Genomic DNA, 16,310 nt, shown 5'->3' on the forward strand with positions numbered 1-16,310 from the left:
ATACCTGACAAGTCAAGGTATGTCATCACCGTCCTGCCCAGTGATTTTCAGCATTGTCTACAGTGATCTAATACACACAAAGACTCTGACATTTGACAAAAATATATTTAACATTTCCTCGTATTTTGTTGTGTCACCCAGCCATCATCCTGTCTAACATTTTTGCAGCTTAAATCTAGATGCACAGGGTCACTAATAGCCTCAACTCTCAGATAAAGGTAGTGGAATACAAAGTTTAGTATTTCCCTGTGAAATGTATTTAAAAAAAACTCAAGTGCTGATACTTCCAAACTGTGCTTATGTAAATGCACAGTACTCGCTGCCCACATCAGAGAGTGAGCAGTTGTGATTTGAGAATCAACAGTGGAGGAGAATCAGGCGGAAACAGAGAGAAATAGACACAGAGAGGTTGTCAGGGAGAGGCTGCAGAACATAAAGATAGTCGTGTTTTATTTAAAGGCAGCGAGAAGCAGAAGTGAGAGAGCGAGAGCTCACACCTTGCCCTGTTTTATCTCCAGCTCTCAGCCTGTTGTGGTGTCTTTACATTTCACCCCAACATTCTCTCTCTGAGCAGCCTCAATAATTGGCTTGTGGTTTCACTTTGTGCATCTGTCAAAAACACAAAAGAGAACAAGTATGAACGCTGAGCCTCGCCCAGTCCACTGTATTTGCATACATGCTCCCCTGCAGAGCTGTTTATAAAGTACGCAGTGGCTTTGCTCAATATGTGCTCCACCCAGACCTCTCAGCTCATCTGCTGCTGGACTTCATGCTGAGGGTCAGTTTGTGCTTATAGTCTTTATGCTCCTGGTTGCTGGAGAAGCTTATCTACGGACTCAAGATGACTCCCACTTATTTTTAAAATCTGCCTTGCGTAATGTGCACCTCAGCTATTAAATAGGTTTTGTGTGACCTTTTTGTTATGGAGCAGTTGCGAGTGTGACTGTTTTCTTTTAGGGCTGCAACTAGTGATTATTTTCATTAGCAATTGATATGCTGATTATTATTTTCCTTTCCTATTTCCTCTGTAAAATGTCAGAGAGTAGTGAAAAATGCCTGTTAAAATATCCCTGGCCCAGGGTGATGTATTTTGGTAGGTAGGTTCTTAACGTCCAAAACACAAAAATATTCAGATTACTGTCACACATGACAAAGAAAACCATCAAATCAAACATTAGAGAGGCTGGAACCAGTGAATTTTCCCGTTTATGTTAAAGATAGTTGCCAATAACTTTTCTGTCGATTGACTAATTGATTTCAGGGTGGGTCCATCTGTGTTCTCTTCTGTGGTTTTCAAATGGAAACTCCCTTTAGCTGTTAACTAAAAGCAGGGATATAGATCACAGCACTGATGCCCTCCCCTCCCTCACCCCCTACAGACGCCATTTCCTAACAGTGTAAGCATGGAGAGTGAGGAAAGTGTTAGTTTGGAAGATCTGAACATGGATGGTACTGTTTTATTGTTAATTAAGCTTTATTTAACCAGGCAAAGACATTTTTAGATCATCAGTTCAATATATTACCTACAGTCAGATGGCGTGCTCTCAGTTTGGAGAAGCAGACAGGAGTACTGGGGCACAGTAACTAAGTAAATGATAAATGGGCTGACTGTGCTTGTATAATGCTTTCCTAGTCTTCTGACCACTCAAAGTGCTTTTACACCACGTCCCATTCACCCATTCACACACATTCATACATTGGTGGCCGAGGCTACCACACAAGGTGCCACCTGCTAGTTAGTAACCATTCACACACACTCACACACCAATGGAACAGCCATTGGGAGCAATTTGCTGTTCAATATCTTGCCCAAGGATACTTCGACATGTGGACTAGAGGAGCCAGGGATCGAACTGCTGATCTTTCTTCTGAGCCACAGCCGCTCCAGCTAAAGTAAAACCGCAATGCAGCCTAGAGCTATGGACGACCTGTCAGTTTGGTTCCAAAAAACACACAATAACACAAACTAACTAACCTATTAAGGCAGCAATAGACCAGCAGCTCCCGTGTTCTGTGAGGTAAGGATTGTGTCAAAGGACATATATATACATCTAAATCACTGTAAGTGTACGCCATATTAAGATTATCTCACTGCTTCACCTTGCTAGCAGACAGCCCTTTCTGACAGGAAACTGAGGGAGTTGTTTTGCCTTCTTCAAAGCCGCCAGACTCCGCTGACAGAAACAGTAATTTTACCTCACAGCACACAGGAGTTGCTGGTCTACCACCGTCCGAATCATTTTGTTTGTTTGTGTAATTTAGAACCTAATTAACAGGGTATCCAAAACCCTATGTAGGTTTATATGTAGCATTGACATTGTGCAGAGACCTACGTCAGGTCACATGGGAAAAAGTTTTTAGAAGAGCATGGGAAAATATTTTTTTTGACACTACAACGTTCATACTTTGACTCAACTTTTATTATTTTGGATGTGTTTTTTTTTAAATAAAAGCAGCCGCCCTTTAATTAACTAATTGTTGAAGCTCTAAAGCACATTAGAGTTTTCCATTGTGAACTAGGCATGCTTTATAAATAAAACTTGCCTTTGCGTCCCTATAAACAAACACATTGTAAAAGCCAAAAGCTAACGGTCCTTTGTCACAACAGATTAGCTATGATGGTGGTCGGGTGTGTGTGTGTGACCTCCTTACACCCCCCCTCTGTTGCTGCAAGGCCGTCATAAGGATTTGCTGTAGTGTCTGTAAGCTTGTCAGTGCTAATAAAGACGCTGCCCTCATTAATGCTGTTTGTCCTTTTCTCTCCTCCAGTCAGAAATTGGCTTTGGGAAGCTGGAAACCTACATCAAACTGGACAAACTGGGGGAGGTACGTGAGAGTGTTTGTTCACTTCCTCACTGGTGCTATTGTTCTCACAGATATAACGTGTACAGACACAGGTACAGCGTTTACTTTTAACCCCCTGACAGCCTGACTCACCTCTCTCCTTGTCTTCCTGTCCTCTAGGGCACGTACGCTACAGTCTTCAAGGGGAGGAGTAAGCTGACAGACAACCTTGTGGCGCTGAAGGAGATCAGACTGGAGCATGAGGAGGGGGCGCCATGCACAGCTATCAGAGAAGGTATTGAAGGTGCACTGTTGCACCAAGACAGTCATACTTTACCAACAGCTGCCTCCAGTTTTAATAACTTACCAGGAATATATCACTCTTTTCCTGAGAATCCTGGGATGTTTTGCCAAAAACAGAAGTTTGACCTAAAAACAGAACTCTAGATAATTAATTTTTAACCTTTATTGTGATATTTGTTATATTATGAGACAGTAAAACAGCATTTCCTTGAAAAAAGTATGCTGTCTTCAAGGTTTCAAAAAACATAACACCAACCATACAGAAACCAAATCATTTGGTCCACTGTTTTTTAGCATAGTCTCTGTTCGACCCTGTTAACAGTGCTGCAGTGGTCCTTTCCCCTTCTTTCTACCCCCCTACTTCTGTTGCCCCTTGCTCAGACCACACCAATCTTCGAAGTCAGCCTTTATCTTGATCTCAACTACACACCTGTAAAGTTTCGTGACTGTATCTTGCAGTTGCAACATTACCGCGTTGACAAAATCTGCCCACTGACAGACAAACATAGAAGCACTAGACAAAACATTCAAAGCAGCTTCTGTAGTAGTTCCTGCTTCAATAGGTGTCACCAGGATCACATTTTGCAATGATGACACACACAGACTCAGAAGGTGAAAACAATCTTGTCTGCTAGAAAATGTTTATACAGAAAGAACTTCACCAAAGTGCCTGACACTACAGGTTGCCAGGAGAAATGCATTGAGATTAGTTAAGTGAGAATTCAGACCACCAACAGGAAAAGTGTTTATATAGTGATGTAACATCTGTGTACTTGTGTTTTATTTTTCTTAGAATACTGTATTTTATCTTTTTGTTTTGTGACTTTATTGATTAATTAAATCTGTGAGTAAATCTCTTTAAGTCTGAAATTTGTGTGTGACGCAAGTCTTCTTCTTCTTCACTTGAGTAAGTCAGTGTAAACCCAGAGATATCAGAGTCAGATATAAAACAAAGGAAACTTTATGGTTCAGATTAAAAAAAGTGTAATCAAATCCTCACTGTTTGAGCAATCTACTCTTTCTTTTCCTACAGTGTCGTTACTGAAGGACCTGAAACACGCCAACATTGTGACACTGCACGACATCATCCACACAGACAAGTCGCTCACACTGGTCTTTGAGTACCTGGTGAGACCAGCAGAACTCGACCTTCACTTCCTGCATGACTCACGTGTTATTCTGTGCACGGATGCTAAAATGAATACATTTTGCTTCATTATTATTCATGACCCTCTGCAGAGTTGAGGATGATAATACAGGGGCACAACTGTTGCTGTGCCTGTAGCCGTTCTACTCTCCTAACACCCTCCCTTCCTCCCCTCTCTTCCTCTTGTCTAGGACAAAGACCTCAAGCAGTACATGGATGACTGCGGGAACATCCTGAGCATGCAGAATGTCAAGGTGAGCCTCTGCAGGCGGCCCTGCTGGCCCGGCCAACTTCATCAACTGCCATGACTTTGTGGGTGCTAGTGTCAGTGCAAGAAACACTGTTAGTGTGCCCCCTGGTGGTGGAGAGTAGACAGTAAAGGGGAAAGTGAATTTTCTGTATCATAGTTTCCTCAAAGATTTATTGTGTTTGTGAGCATTTTGTTTAAATTTGGTTTAATGTTCCCTTTGAAAAGGACCAAAAATACTTAAACTGCATATTAAAACTCAAATTGGGCTGTTTGGAAGGAGCACGTAAATGCTATGTTTCTCCAAGCATCAGTCAGAATTAATTGATTTTGTCTGTAAAATGCATGTAACGCAGCAACACACTTTATTCCGCACCACTATTTGAAACTGATTTAACTGATTTGATGATAGTTGCTGATCTAAATTACATCTTTCTCCAGATCTTCCTGTTCCAAATCCTGCGAGGCTTGGCCTACTGTCACAGAAGGAAAGTTCTCCACAGAGACCTGAAGCCCCAGAATCTGCTCATCAACGACAGAGGAGAACTCAAACTGGCTGACTTTGGTAAAAAGAACTAAAAACAGCACTTACATCAGTTATTAATCTACGTAAGATTAAAGGCCCCATTTAAACGATCTGCTTAATGGTTCAAAGTGCATTCAGGGCGTGTCCAACTCCACTTTACTGGTTAAGTTGTGCATAATTTGGATGCACATTAAGTTGCAAGGGACAGAGGGGTTGTATTTAGTCCCTCAACCACAGGTGTGTTTTGGGCGCAACATGAATTCAACCAATTAGAGTGTCGTCTCCCATTCCCTTTAAAAGCCGGTTGCGCCTGCACCTGGCACACTTCTACTTACGGTTTTTAGCAAATTAGAGAAGCAAGCAGTTTAAGTAGTGCAGCAAGAGCCATGATGTCACTGCAGCAAAAACTGTGAGACGTTTAGGGAGCAACAGTAAAAACTACAGTCGCAACCGTGACAGAGGAAAGCTCTAGACTCGCTGTGGAAGCCCTGGACCTGGGTAACTACATCAAAGCCTTCTCCAAGCATTAGTTCATCAAACACGCTGACGCGCAGGGCAGGGTCAACCCCAAAGCCGACAACTAATTTGCAAACACAAAAACAAGAATGTCATTGTTATTAGCAGGCAAGGACACCTGTGATGCTATAAAAAAATCCCTAGTGGTGTCAGGGGAAGAGATGGGAGGTTACTGTATTATTACTGATTATTTCTAAGAAGCCTAGGTGGCAAATTATCCAAAACAACACATCATGCAATTATCTCATCTTATCAGCTACATGTTGCAAGAGATGGTTAATCAGTGACAGCCCTGTGTCCTACCTGAGGAGGCGCAAAATATGCCGAGAACCAGAAATAGCTGTAATAATCCCATGGTGAATGTATAAAAAAAAATTAGTCTATGTTTTGTCCACTTCCGAGAGACAGTATTGTTCAATCACACGCGAATGATGTATCACCCTCGCGCAGAAGGCTATTACCAATCCCAAATGCTGAGCGGAGACATCATCACAACTTTAAATTCCCGATGATGCATGACGCAAATCCGGATAGAAGAAGAAAGGTGTAACAGTGTGCAAATTATTCCATGTAACGCAGGGTCTGCTCCACCAGCACCATCCGCGGCTCAAGTGGGTAACGGAGGATGCACAAAACGATGTTACACTGCTCCTCGTGCGTAAATGCACACAGCGAATCTTTCACTATCTGAATAAGGTGCCCTTTAAATAGCAGGAAAATACAGTAACATTCTGACTTTAGACCAGGTTTTTGTTGTCGCAGTCACTTTCTGCTGCCTCAAAGTAGTAATGCTCCAATAAAGCACCTGACCACACCTTATGGGACCTCTGTGCCCATGGGTGCACAGATGGGTGTAAGTACACTCACACAATGTGGGCTCTGGCTGTGAAAATTATAACTGTGTCGGTCTAAAACTAGCAATGACAGTTGCGCTGTGCACCGCTTTGTGCCGGGTCTAAGATAGAGACCAAAGATTCTTTAATGTCATGAATTATCTGTCATTTAGATGAACTGTGACTCTTGTTTCTACATTTCTGAAGCTGCATTGATCTTTATCTTACAAATTCTGTGTTGAGTCACATAAAAATTGGGTGAATATTAAACATTTTGTAATTAAACCCTTCATATTTTCTACTAAATGTGCCCATTACATCTGTTTTAATTTCTCCTATTTCTGCTCCACAGGCCTGGCGAGGGCGAAATCAGTGCCCACTAAAACATACTCTAACGAGGTGGTAACACTTTGGTATCGGCCTCCCGACGTGCTGCTGGGCTCCTCTGAGTACTCCACACAGATAGACATGTGGTGAGTGGGCCTCACTCAACAGGGGTGATTACAACTGTTAGAAAACACTTAATAGACTCCTGGCTCCGCTCTGTTTACGTCCATGTGACGGGGCGCAGTGAAGGTGCGGAGGCAAACATAATCCTATAGCAGGAAGAATGTCTCATTCCTGTCTGTTTATTTGAAGTCTCTTGCCGCTTCAGTGATTTGAGGAATAGGTGCAGATGTTTGGAGCCTCTTTGATGCTTTAATGTCGAGCAACTTACGGAGCGCGGCAGCAGACAGGTTGTCCTAAAGGGTGCAGCAGAGAGACTTTGATGTGGCACACGGCTGTTAATGAACAAGCTGTTATGGAATTTAAGTATGAATGGTTTCCCTTAAACTTCAAAGTGCCCTGCTGCTTTATTAAATGGATTCTTTGATTTTTCATTCATTGGACAGATTGGAACCAGACAGTTAAAGAGGAACTCAGGTATTTTTAACCTGGACCTTATTTTCACATGTTTTTCTGCTTAAGTGATTCGTGGTAACAATTTTTGAAATTGCTCCAGTATTAAGAGAGAATGCTGCAGCCTGCAGCAGCAAGACAGCCTATAATGTAACGACTCAGAGCAGGTCACCCCGTCAATTTCCGTCCATTTTAAGTGCTTCTTTTTGCCGCTTGCAGGCTCAGTGTGTCTGACAACATTACGGAAAGAACCCTACAGAGAAACATTTTTCCGTACCTTTCAATTGCCACGGCCTGTTTTGTCTTGTTATTCTGAAATCTTGTGAGAGGTGACAGAAAACAGAGAAAACATGAGTGAGATTTGGAGGGAGAAGTTCCTGCAATAGTTTGTTGTGTTTGAGTACAGAAAGTGTATCTTAATCTTATCTAAAAGATTTTCAATGTGATGGCAGAATATTTAGCCAGTCTGTGAAGTGTGTGAAAGTCTGTGAAAAAGTCTGCAAGATTTCATTGAGCAAGACTTGGTCACAAAACAGACTGAAACAAGCGAATGGTATGGAATAACATTTTATTTTTCAGTAGGGTCCTTCCTGTAATGTTTTCAGACATCTCTAATCTGAGCCTGTCAGTGGCTAAAACAGGCACTTTTAACGGACGTACATTGATGGGCACACCTGCCCCAAGTGGTTACATCATGGCCTTTGTCGCCACAGTGCTCTCTCTCTCAATACTGGACCAGTTTCAAAAATCGTTGTTCCCAAGAGTCACTTAAGGAGCTTTTAAATCAGAGACCTGGGTCCAGATCTGAGTACACTTGACCCCAAAGTCTAGTTTGAACACTGTGTACAGTACCTGAGCATGGTATGCCAACCCCTGCTCAATTCCACTTGAAAAGGTGGTCTCGAGTATGGTTCATGTGCATTCCTGTATGGTACGCATCAGGTGTGAACACCAACTATAGTGGACTGATATTTAACGTGACTACTCAGAGTTTTTAACCAGTTATAAAAAACAGTCTTAATGTAATACTGATGCTTCTATATCAGACAACAGTGCGGCCCACTGCGACTGAGTCAGTCACGGCTTTCAGCTGCAGTTGGGGCTCTGGTGGGAGGGTTAGAGTTCCGTGCCCAAAAACAGCGGCTCCTCCTGTGGCCAGGGGCAGAGCTTTGCCTTGCTGTTCTGATGGTCCCCACTGGTGACAGTCCCTGGGGCAGCAATGTCCATCAGCGGCTGCATTCCACAATGTAGCACGACACCAGTGTCACGTAAATGATAAAACAAGTGTACCCAGGTAGTGATTACATTGCAGCCTGTTTCACCACTGCCGGCTGCAGCATTCTCTCTTAATACTGGACCAGTTTCAGAAATTGTCGTCCCAAAGAGTCACTCGGTCACTTGGTTCGCTTCAATCAAACTCAAGTTTGTTTGCCCCCTAAGTGTGGCTTGTTTGGGCAGGTGTGAACACAGCAATCACACTCAGATGCGCACCAAAACAACCAGACCAAGACCTTCTTGAAGAGGTGGTCTCTGTCCTGTTACAAACGAACTCTGGTGCGGTTTGTGGTGAGAACGTGTTCCGACCTGGATCTGAATCAACTGTAGTCACATGACACATTGTTTGGGTTAAACATGAGCATGTTACAGTCCTGGAGGATTATTAATGTGCACCTCCTCCTGTACTGCCTTAATATGCACATTCAGCACATCAAATGCATCAAAACATTGTTTTCTAGTTGGAGCCGTGCCTCGTTTTCAAACTGTATGGTTTGACTAAAATGAACAATGACAGCAATATAGTCCACGATGAGCAGCGCTAAAATCAACCTGCGTAGCTGTCCCTCCATTGTGACATTAGAAAGTGTCACATTTATCTTGCAGGTGTACTCTTCTTCAACGTTTTGTTTACTTCCTGGATTTTACTTGCATGGAAATTCTGACCAATCAAGAGCAATCAACTTTGCAACAAAATTAGTCCCTGATTCAGACCAAAGCAAGACAACTCTAGGTCTGAAAGCACCCGTAGACACAAACAAATGGGAAAATATGGTCCAGAGCTCCCCTTTAATGAAAAAATGAGGGAGTTTGTTCCACACAGTTAGTGGTATTACAAATACAGAAAACCTGTTGATATGAGTTGGTGTCCAACATCTCGCCATGACCTAATCCCTCCTGTCTGTGTCTTCCTGTCAGGGGTGTGGGCTGTATATTCTACGAGATGGCTGCCGGCAGGCCCCTCTTCCCAGGCTCCACAGTGGAGGACGAGCTGCACCTCATCTTCAGGCTGCTAGGTCAGTGCTGCCCCCTGCTGACAGGGGAGCACTCACACTTTTAATATGAGCCTTTAATCGCATTAACCCTGGCATGCAGCCCCCGTGGCAGCGTGAAAAGCCCCTCCAGCTGCCACAGTAGAGCCTGACTAACAGGGTCGATTGAATGTCCCTCCACAGGCACTCCCACAGAAGACAGCTGGCCTGGAATATCTTCCATTGACGAGTTCAAGTCCTACAAGTTCCCCAAGTACAAGGTCCAGCCTCTCATTAACCACGCACCCAGGTGAGACTAAAACTTATATCCTGAGCAGCTTTTCTGTCACTGTCAGATTTAGCTTAGCAGACAACACATGAGGTTATTTCAGTTATTTCCATGGCAGTTACAGTTTCCTAACACTCCCTCATCACCTCTTTTGTTAGCTCTCTATTCATTGAGGATGGAAATGATGAAATGTTTCTAATCAGACCCAGGTATCAGAGAAGTTCCTGTACATAGAGGTTTTTAGATTTTAGAGAGGTAGACATTAGTGTTATTGGTTTGTTTAGTTAGGAGTGTGTGCTCTTTGTCACTTCCTGTAAGGAAATCCTGTGGAATAGTTGACTGTGTTTCCTTCCTTACACTCGCCAGCATCTGTGAGTCACCCCACCTCTACTGACCTCTCTCTCTCCGTCTCCCTCTCTGTCCCCCCCCCCCCCCCGTCAGGTTGGACACTGATGGCATCGACCTGCTGATGTCATTCCTAAAAGTGAGTCTCATGATGTCTGGCAGGCATTGCTGGGATGTTAAAAGCAGTGTGACACATTTAGCAGCTATGTTAGGACTGTATTTTTGGAGAGGAGTGCATCAAGGCGCAATCACACATTGCTGACCCCATTGTTTTTGTCGTTCTTTAATTATGACTTTTTTTTTTTTACTGCCCCAATTTTCAGTATGAGTCGAAAAAGAGGATCTCTGCCGATGAAGCAATGAGACAGCCATACTTCAGGAGCCTGGGGCCACGTGTGCACACACTGCCAGAGAGTGAGTAATGAAATGGCAACGCAGTAATACAGACTTGGCAGGCTCCCCTAGGTACAAGTTGAAGGATATTGCAGCGTACAGTGAGGATCAGTTACAGCCGCATAATAAAGACACTATTCTCCTGGCAAGATGTGATTTCTGTTGCACTGACTGACTCTGTACGTCTGGCAGGCATATCCATATTCACACTGAAGGAGGTCCAGTTGCAGAGAGATCCCGGCTACCGGAACTCATCATACCCTGAGTCAGGTGAGGAATGATGCTAGTGCTGTGACTGCTTGTGTTCTCACTTTGAAACAGAGGTTTTCATACCGTGAGATGCACCTCTCCAGGGGACCACTGGAGAGTTCAAGGGAGACGTGAGGCAAAGATATGACATGTGGTGAAAGGGACAGCTGCATGCTAGTATTTTAACAACAGGAAGTTGGTTATTGTAGTTTAGCCCGTTCACAGTTAATGGTTGCAGCTGTGACACAGCTCATTGAGGCAATTGAGGGACTCAGACCGTATTGTCACAAATGTGGCTGAAGAATTCATTATCTCTGATGTCCACCACAAATTACCATCCTTAAATCGATTAGAAATTATATAAAAAGATGCTCCTGTATCTCCAGGACCTGCCTGGGAATCATCACATTTTTTTAAGTTTTGATGACTAAGTTCCAGTTTGGGGAGCCAGTATGAAATTGAGGGCTGCAAAGAAAAAGTGTACAAATATTTTCATGACATACTATACTATGACTTTTTTTTTTGTCATTTTTATGACATACTATACTATGACGTTTTTTTATGACTTTTTTTTTTAATTTATGACATACTATACTATGATTTTTTTTTTTTTTTTTTTGCATTTTTGTGACATACTATACTTTGACTTTATTTCTGACTTTTTTCGACATACTATACTATGACCTTTTTTCTGACTTTTGATGACATCCTATACTATGACTTTTTTTTTTCATTTTTATGACACTATACTATGACGTTTTTTATGACTTTTTTTAAAATTTATGACATACTATACTATATTTTTTTGCATTTTTGTGACATACTATACTTTGACTTTATTTCTGACTTTTTTCGACATACTATACTATGACCTTTTTTCTGACTTTTGATGACATACTATACTATGACTTTTTTTTTTCATTTTTATGACACTATACTATGACGTTTTTTATGACTTTTTTTAAAATTTATGACATACTATACTATATTTTTTTGCATTTTTGTGACATACTATACTTTGACTTTATTTCTGACTTTTTTCGACATACTATACTGTGACCTTTTTTCTGACTTTTGATGACATCCTATACTATGACATATTCTAACTTTTTTGACATACTATACTATGACATTTTATTGACTTTTTTTTTGACATACTATACCGTGACGTTTTATAGACTTTTTTTGACATATTATACTATGACATTTTATTGACTTTTTTTGACATACTATACCGTGACGTTTTTCTGACTTTTTTCGACATACTATACTATGATTTTTTTTCTGACTTTTTTGACATATTTCAAATAAACACAAGAAGTTTGTGCTCTAGAGAAAAGATCAACACTCAGTGAAAAACCTAAGCCCTATGATAAGCTAATATGGCAAGGCTTAACTAGACAAACCAATGAGCAGTGATAACTAGCATGTCTTTGGGGTCATCGGGTGGGAACCTCCTTTCACCAGTGTTTCGTCTAGTTGGTCCCACGACACCTCCAGGAGGCTAGACAGTGATCTCTAGCGTCCCAGAGACACTCCCCTAATGCCAGGTCTCACTGCTCCCCTCCCTGCACCAACCCAATAACCTCCTTTACCTTACTTACGCATGGCTTTCTCAGCCCAAACAGCACTGCCACCTTCAACCAAACCCAGGCTCCGTACATGCGAGCTCTAGGTAGAAGCAGGGCTGATACTACCTTTCCTAGCACATTCACCACACTCTATTTCACACGCTACATAGCATAACTACAATATAAGCTAAAGTTAAAGGAGCTAAATAAACTTACAGGATCAGCAAACACACTCACCTTGCCGCATGGCCTCAAACAAAATGGATTCAAATAGGCCACTCCCACACTTAAATAACCTTCCTCTTCCTGGACTTCCTCCTTACTTACACATGGCTTTCTCAGCCCAAACAGCACTGCCATCTTCAACCAAACCTAGGCTCCGTACATGCGAGCTCCAGGTAGAAACAGGGCTGATACTACCTTTCCTAGCACATTCACCATACTCTATTTCACACGCTACATAGCATAACTACAATATAAGCTAAAGTTAAAGAAGCTAAATGAACTTACAGGATCAGCAAGCACACTCACCTTGCTGCATGGCCTCAAACAAAATGGATTCAAATAGGCCACTCCCACACTTAAATACTTCCTCTTCCTGGATTTCCTCCTGAGAGGAAGTGGATCTCTCCACCTGATCTCAATGAGTTATGTGCCGTTTAGTAGTTTGACATACTTATACTATGACTTTTTCTAACTTCTTTTGACATACTATACTATGACTTTTTCTAACTTTTTTGACATACTATACTATGACTTTTTGACTTTTTTCGACATACTATACTATGACCTTTTTTTTTTACTTTTTTGACATACTATACTATGACTTTTTTTTACTTTTTTGACATACTATACTATGACTTTTTCTGACTTTTTTCGACATACTATACTATGACGTTTTTCTGACTTTTTTCGACATACTATACTATAACGTTTTATTGACTTTTTTTGACATACTATACTATGATTTTTTTTCTGACTTTTTTGACATACTATGACGTTTTATTGACTTTTTTGACATACTTATACTATGACTTTTTCTAACTTTTTTGACACACTATACTATGTTTTTCTGACTTTTTTCGACATACTATACTATGATTTTTTTTCTGACTTTTTTGACATACTTATACTATGACGTTTTATTGACTTTTTTCAACATACTATACTATGACGTTTTATTGACTTTTTTCGACATACTATACTATGACATTTTTCTGACTTTTTTGACATACTTATACTATGACGTTTTATTGACTTTTTTCGACATACTATACTATGACATTTTTCTGACTTTTTTCGACAAATTATACTGACATTTTTTTTTGCATTTTTATGACATACGATACTGTGACTTTTTTCATGACTTTTTTATGACATACTATAATAAGACTGTTTTTTGCACTTTTATGACATACTGTTCTATGACGTTTTTATGACATACTCTACTATGACTTTTTTTGCATATTTATGACATACTATACAATGACTTTTTTATTGCATACTATTCTGTGACGTCTTTATGGCATACTATACTATGACTTTTTTTGCATTTTTATGACATACTATACTATGACATTTTTTTGCAATTCTATGACAGAAGAAAAAACACCAGAAAAATGTCATAGTATAGTATGTCGAAAAAATTCAAAAAATGTCGTAGTATAGTATGACGAAAAATGTCATAGTATAGTATGACGAAAAAAGGTCATAGTATAGTATGTCGAAAAAATTCAGAAAAAAGTCATAGTATAGTATGTCGAAAAAGTCAGAAAAAACGTCATAGTACAGTATGTCGAAAAAAGTCAGAAAAAAGGTCATAGTATAGTATGACGAAAAATGTCATAGTATAGTATGTCGAAAAAGGTCATAGTATAGTATGTCGAAAAAAGTCAGAAAAGAGGTCATAGTGTAGTATGTCGACAAAAGTCATAAAAAAGTCATAGTATAGTATGTCAAGCGTCATAGTATAGTATGTCGAAAAAAGTCTGAAAAAAGGTCATGGGATAGTATGATGAAAAAGTCAGAAAAAAAGGTCATAGTATAGTATAGTATGTCGAAAAAAGTCAGAAAAAAGGTCATAGTATAGTATGTCGAAAAAAGTCAGAAAAAGGTCATAGTATAGTATATCGAAAAAAGTCCAAAAAAAGTCATAGTATAGTATATCGAAAAAAGTCAGAAAAACGTCATAGTATAGTATGTCCAAAAAAGTCTGGAAAAAAAGTCATAGTATAGTATGTCGAAAAAAGTCAGAAAAAAGGTCAAAAAAACGTCATAGCATAGTATGACGAAAAAAGTCAGAAAAAAGGTCATAGTGTAGTTTGTCGAAAAAAGTCATAAAAAACGTCACAGTATAGTATGTCGAAAAAAGTCATAGAATACTATGTCAAAAAACGTCATAGTATATTGAAAAAAGTCAAAAAACGTCATAGTATGACGAAAAATGTCGTATAGTATATCGAAAAAAGTCAAAAAACGTCATAGTATGACGAAAAATGTCGTATAGTATATCGAAAAAAGTCAAAAACCGTCATAGTATAGTATGTCAAAAAACGTCGCTGTAAACAATAAAATAATAATAATCATAATAATAATAATATGTGCTTTTTTTCATTGTCTCCTCTCAGGAAACGGAAAGAGCAGAAGACAAAGCATGCTGTTTTAGATTCTCTGGACTGTATTTTTTTATTTGGGGAGGATCTCCCAGCTGTACAGTCTCGCAAAATGGATCAGAAACCCGAGATGGATGTTGGCGTGGAGCATCATCATCATCATCACTCACCCCAAACGACTTGGGAAACTCGTCCACAGTGCGACCAACCCTGTTTCCAGGTTTGGCCTGAACCTGGCCCAAAAGAGACATTTATATACTGTACATCTATATTTATTGAGAAGAGAATTTGCTGCTAAATCTAACTACTGTCTAGAATTCTAACTGGCTCAGTCACTTTAAAGAGAACATGCAATGTGTATAGATTTTTTTTTTTTTTCTTTTGAAGTGGTGGTATTTTAAGTGATTTTTTTGTCATCATTTCCATTTTCATGCATAAAAAAACTCCATGTCAGAACTCCTAAGTGTGTGTGGGTGAGTAAAGCACACAGACAAGCAGACGGATGTTTCTGTAGCAACTCCTAAGGGTTTGATCCTCCGTCTCTGTTGCCGCAGTGCTGTTCTCAGCTGCACACATCGTATGTGATCGTTTACTCTGAAGGTTTCTGAGGCCAGCTTTGATATAACTGATCATTTTATCCTAACTGGAGACTAATATGAGAGCAGTGCTGCCAAGCTCTGTGCAAAAAAAGATCACATTCTTGTCAGATGCTGGCATATCATTCCAGGATGCTGCGGTCTCTGTCGTGACCAACGAACAAATGCAGGAGGGAAAAAGGCAATGTAGAAATAATAACAAGGGCATTACAGGATTAGTTACGTCTCCGAAATTCTTGAGAAAACCTAAATGTAACCACAGTGAACAACCTCCTTGTCCTGTCACCCCTCAATCTGACACTATATCTCGACAAGCTGGCTCCAAAGAGGAGGTGCAAAGTGACTCCCCAGTGTTATAATCTGCTGCCATTGTGCATTACAGATGTGTTCTCCTCTCTGCCATTCCCATCTCCATCAACTGTAAAAAATTATCCTTTTTTTTCTGGATTGCCTCCATCATTGTGTTGCATGCCTGCTCTGTTGTATGAGGAAGCACACAGCCACTGAACTCCTGATTCAGGGAGCACTAGCTATAGTCCTGCCCCTCGTGAATACGATACTGAGTCACGGTCTATTTAACAGTGTTACAAGAGATGTTTTGTATGATATTCTTTAACTTTATTTGTTGATAATTGTTATTGGTGTGGGATTTCGTTGCAGATGCCCTCCCATTTGAGCTTTTTTTCCCAGAGTAAAGAAAATTAAATCTAAAGTTTAAAAATAAATCATGTGAACTGGTTTTCTTTCCCTGGT

At 40.4% G+C, this 16,310-nt stretch overlaps 1 protein-coding gene across 1 annotated transcript in view; it reads left to right on the plus strand.

The window, feature by feature from the left end:
• Positions 1 to 16,282, plus strand: part of LOC117262611 (cyclin-dependent kinase 17-like) — a 47,926-nt gene extending 31,644 nt beyond the window's left edge. Inside the window, exons 6-17 of the mRNA XM_033635644.2 lie at positions 2,770 to 2,826; positions 2,965 to 3,079; positions 4,121 to 4,215; positions 4,426 to 4,488; positions 4,923 to 5,046; positions 6,709 to 6,829; positions 9,450 to 9,547; positions 9,707 to 9,812; positions 10,233 to 10,275; positions 10,460 to 10,550; positions 10,722 to 10,799; positions 14,977 to 16,282. Of these exons, the coding sequence (XP_033491535.1) occupies positions 2,770 to 2,826; positions 2,965 to 3,079; positions 4,121 to 4,215; positions 4,426 to 4,488; positions 4,923 to 5,046; positions 6,709 to 6,829; positions 9,450 to 9,547; positions 9,707 to 9,812; positions 10,233 to 10,275; positions 10,460 to 10,550; positions 10,722 to 10,799; positions 14,977 to 15,014 (1,029 nt within the window). The 3' untranslated portion in view covers positions 15,015 to 16,282. The remainder of the gene's footprint in view (positions 1 to 2,769; positions 2,827 to 2,964; positions 3,080 to 4,120; positions 4,216 to 4,425; positions 4,489 to 4,922; positions 5,047 to 6,708; positions 6,830 to 9,449; positions 9,548 to 9,706; positions 9,813 to 10,232; positions 10,276 to 10,459; positions 10,551 to 10,721; positions 10,800 to 14,976) is intronic.
• Positions 16,283 to 16,310: the final 28 nt, after the last annotated feature.

Source organism: Epinephelus lanceolatus, chromosome 5 (genome assembly GCF_041903045.1).
Source record: "Epinephelus lanceolatus isolate andai-2023 chromosome 5, ASM4190304v1, whole genome shotgun sequence".
Taxonomy (NCBI): Eukaryota; Metazoa; Chordata; class Actinopteri; order Perciformes; family Serranidae; genus Epinephelus; species Epinephelus lanceolatus.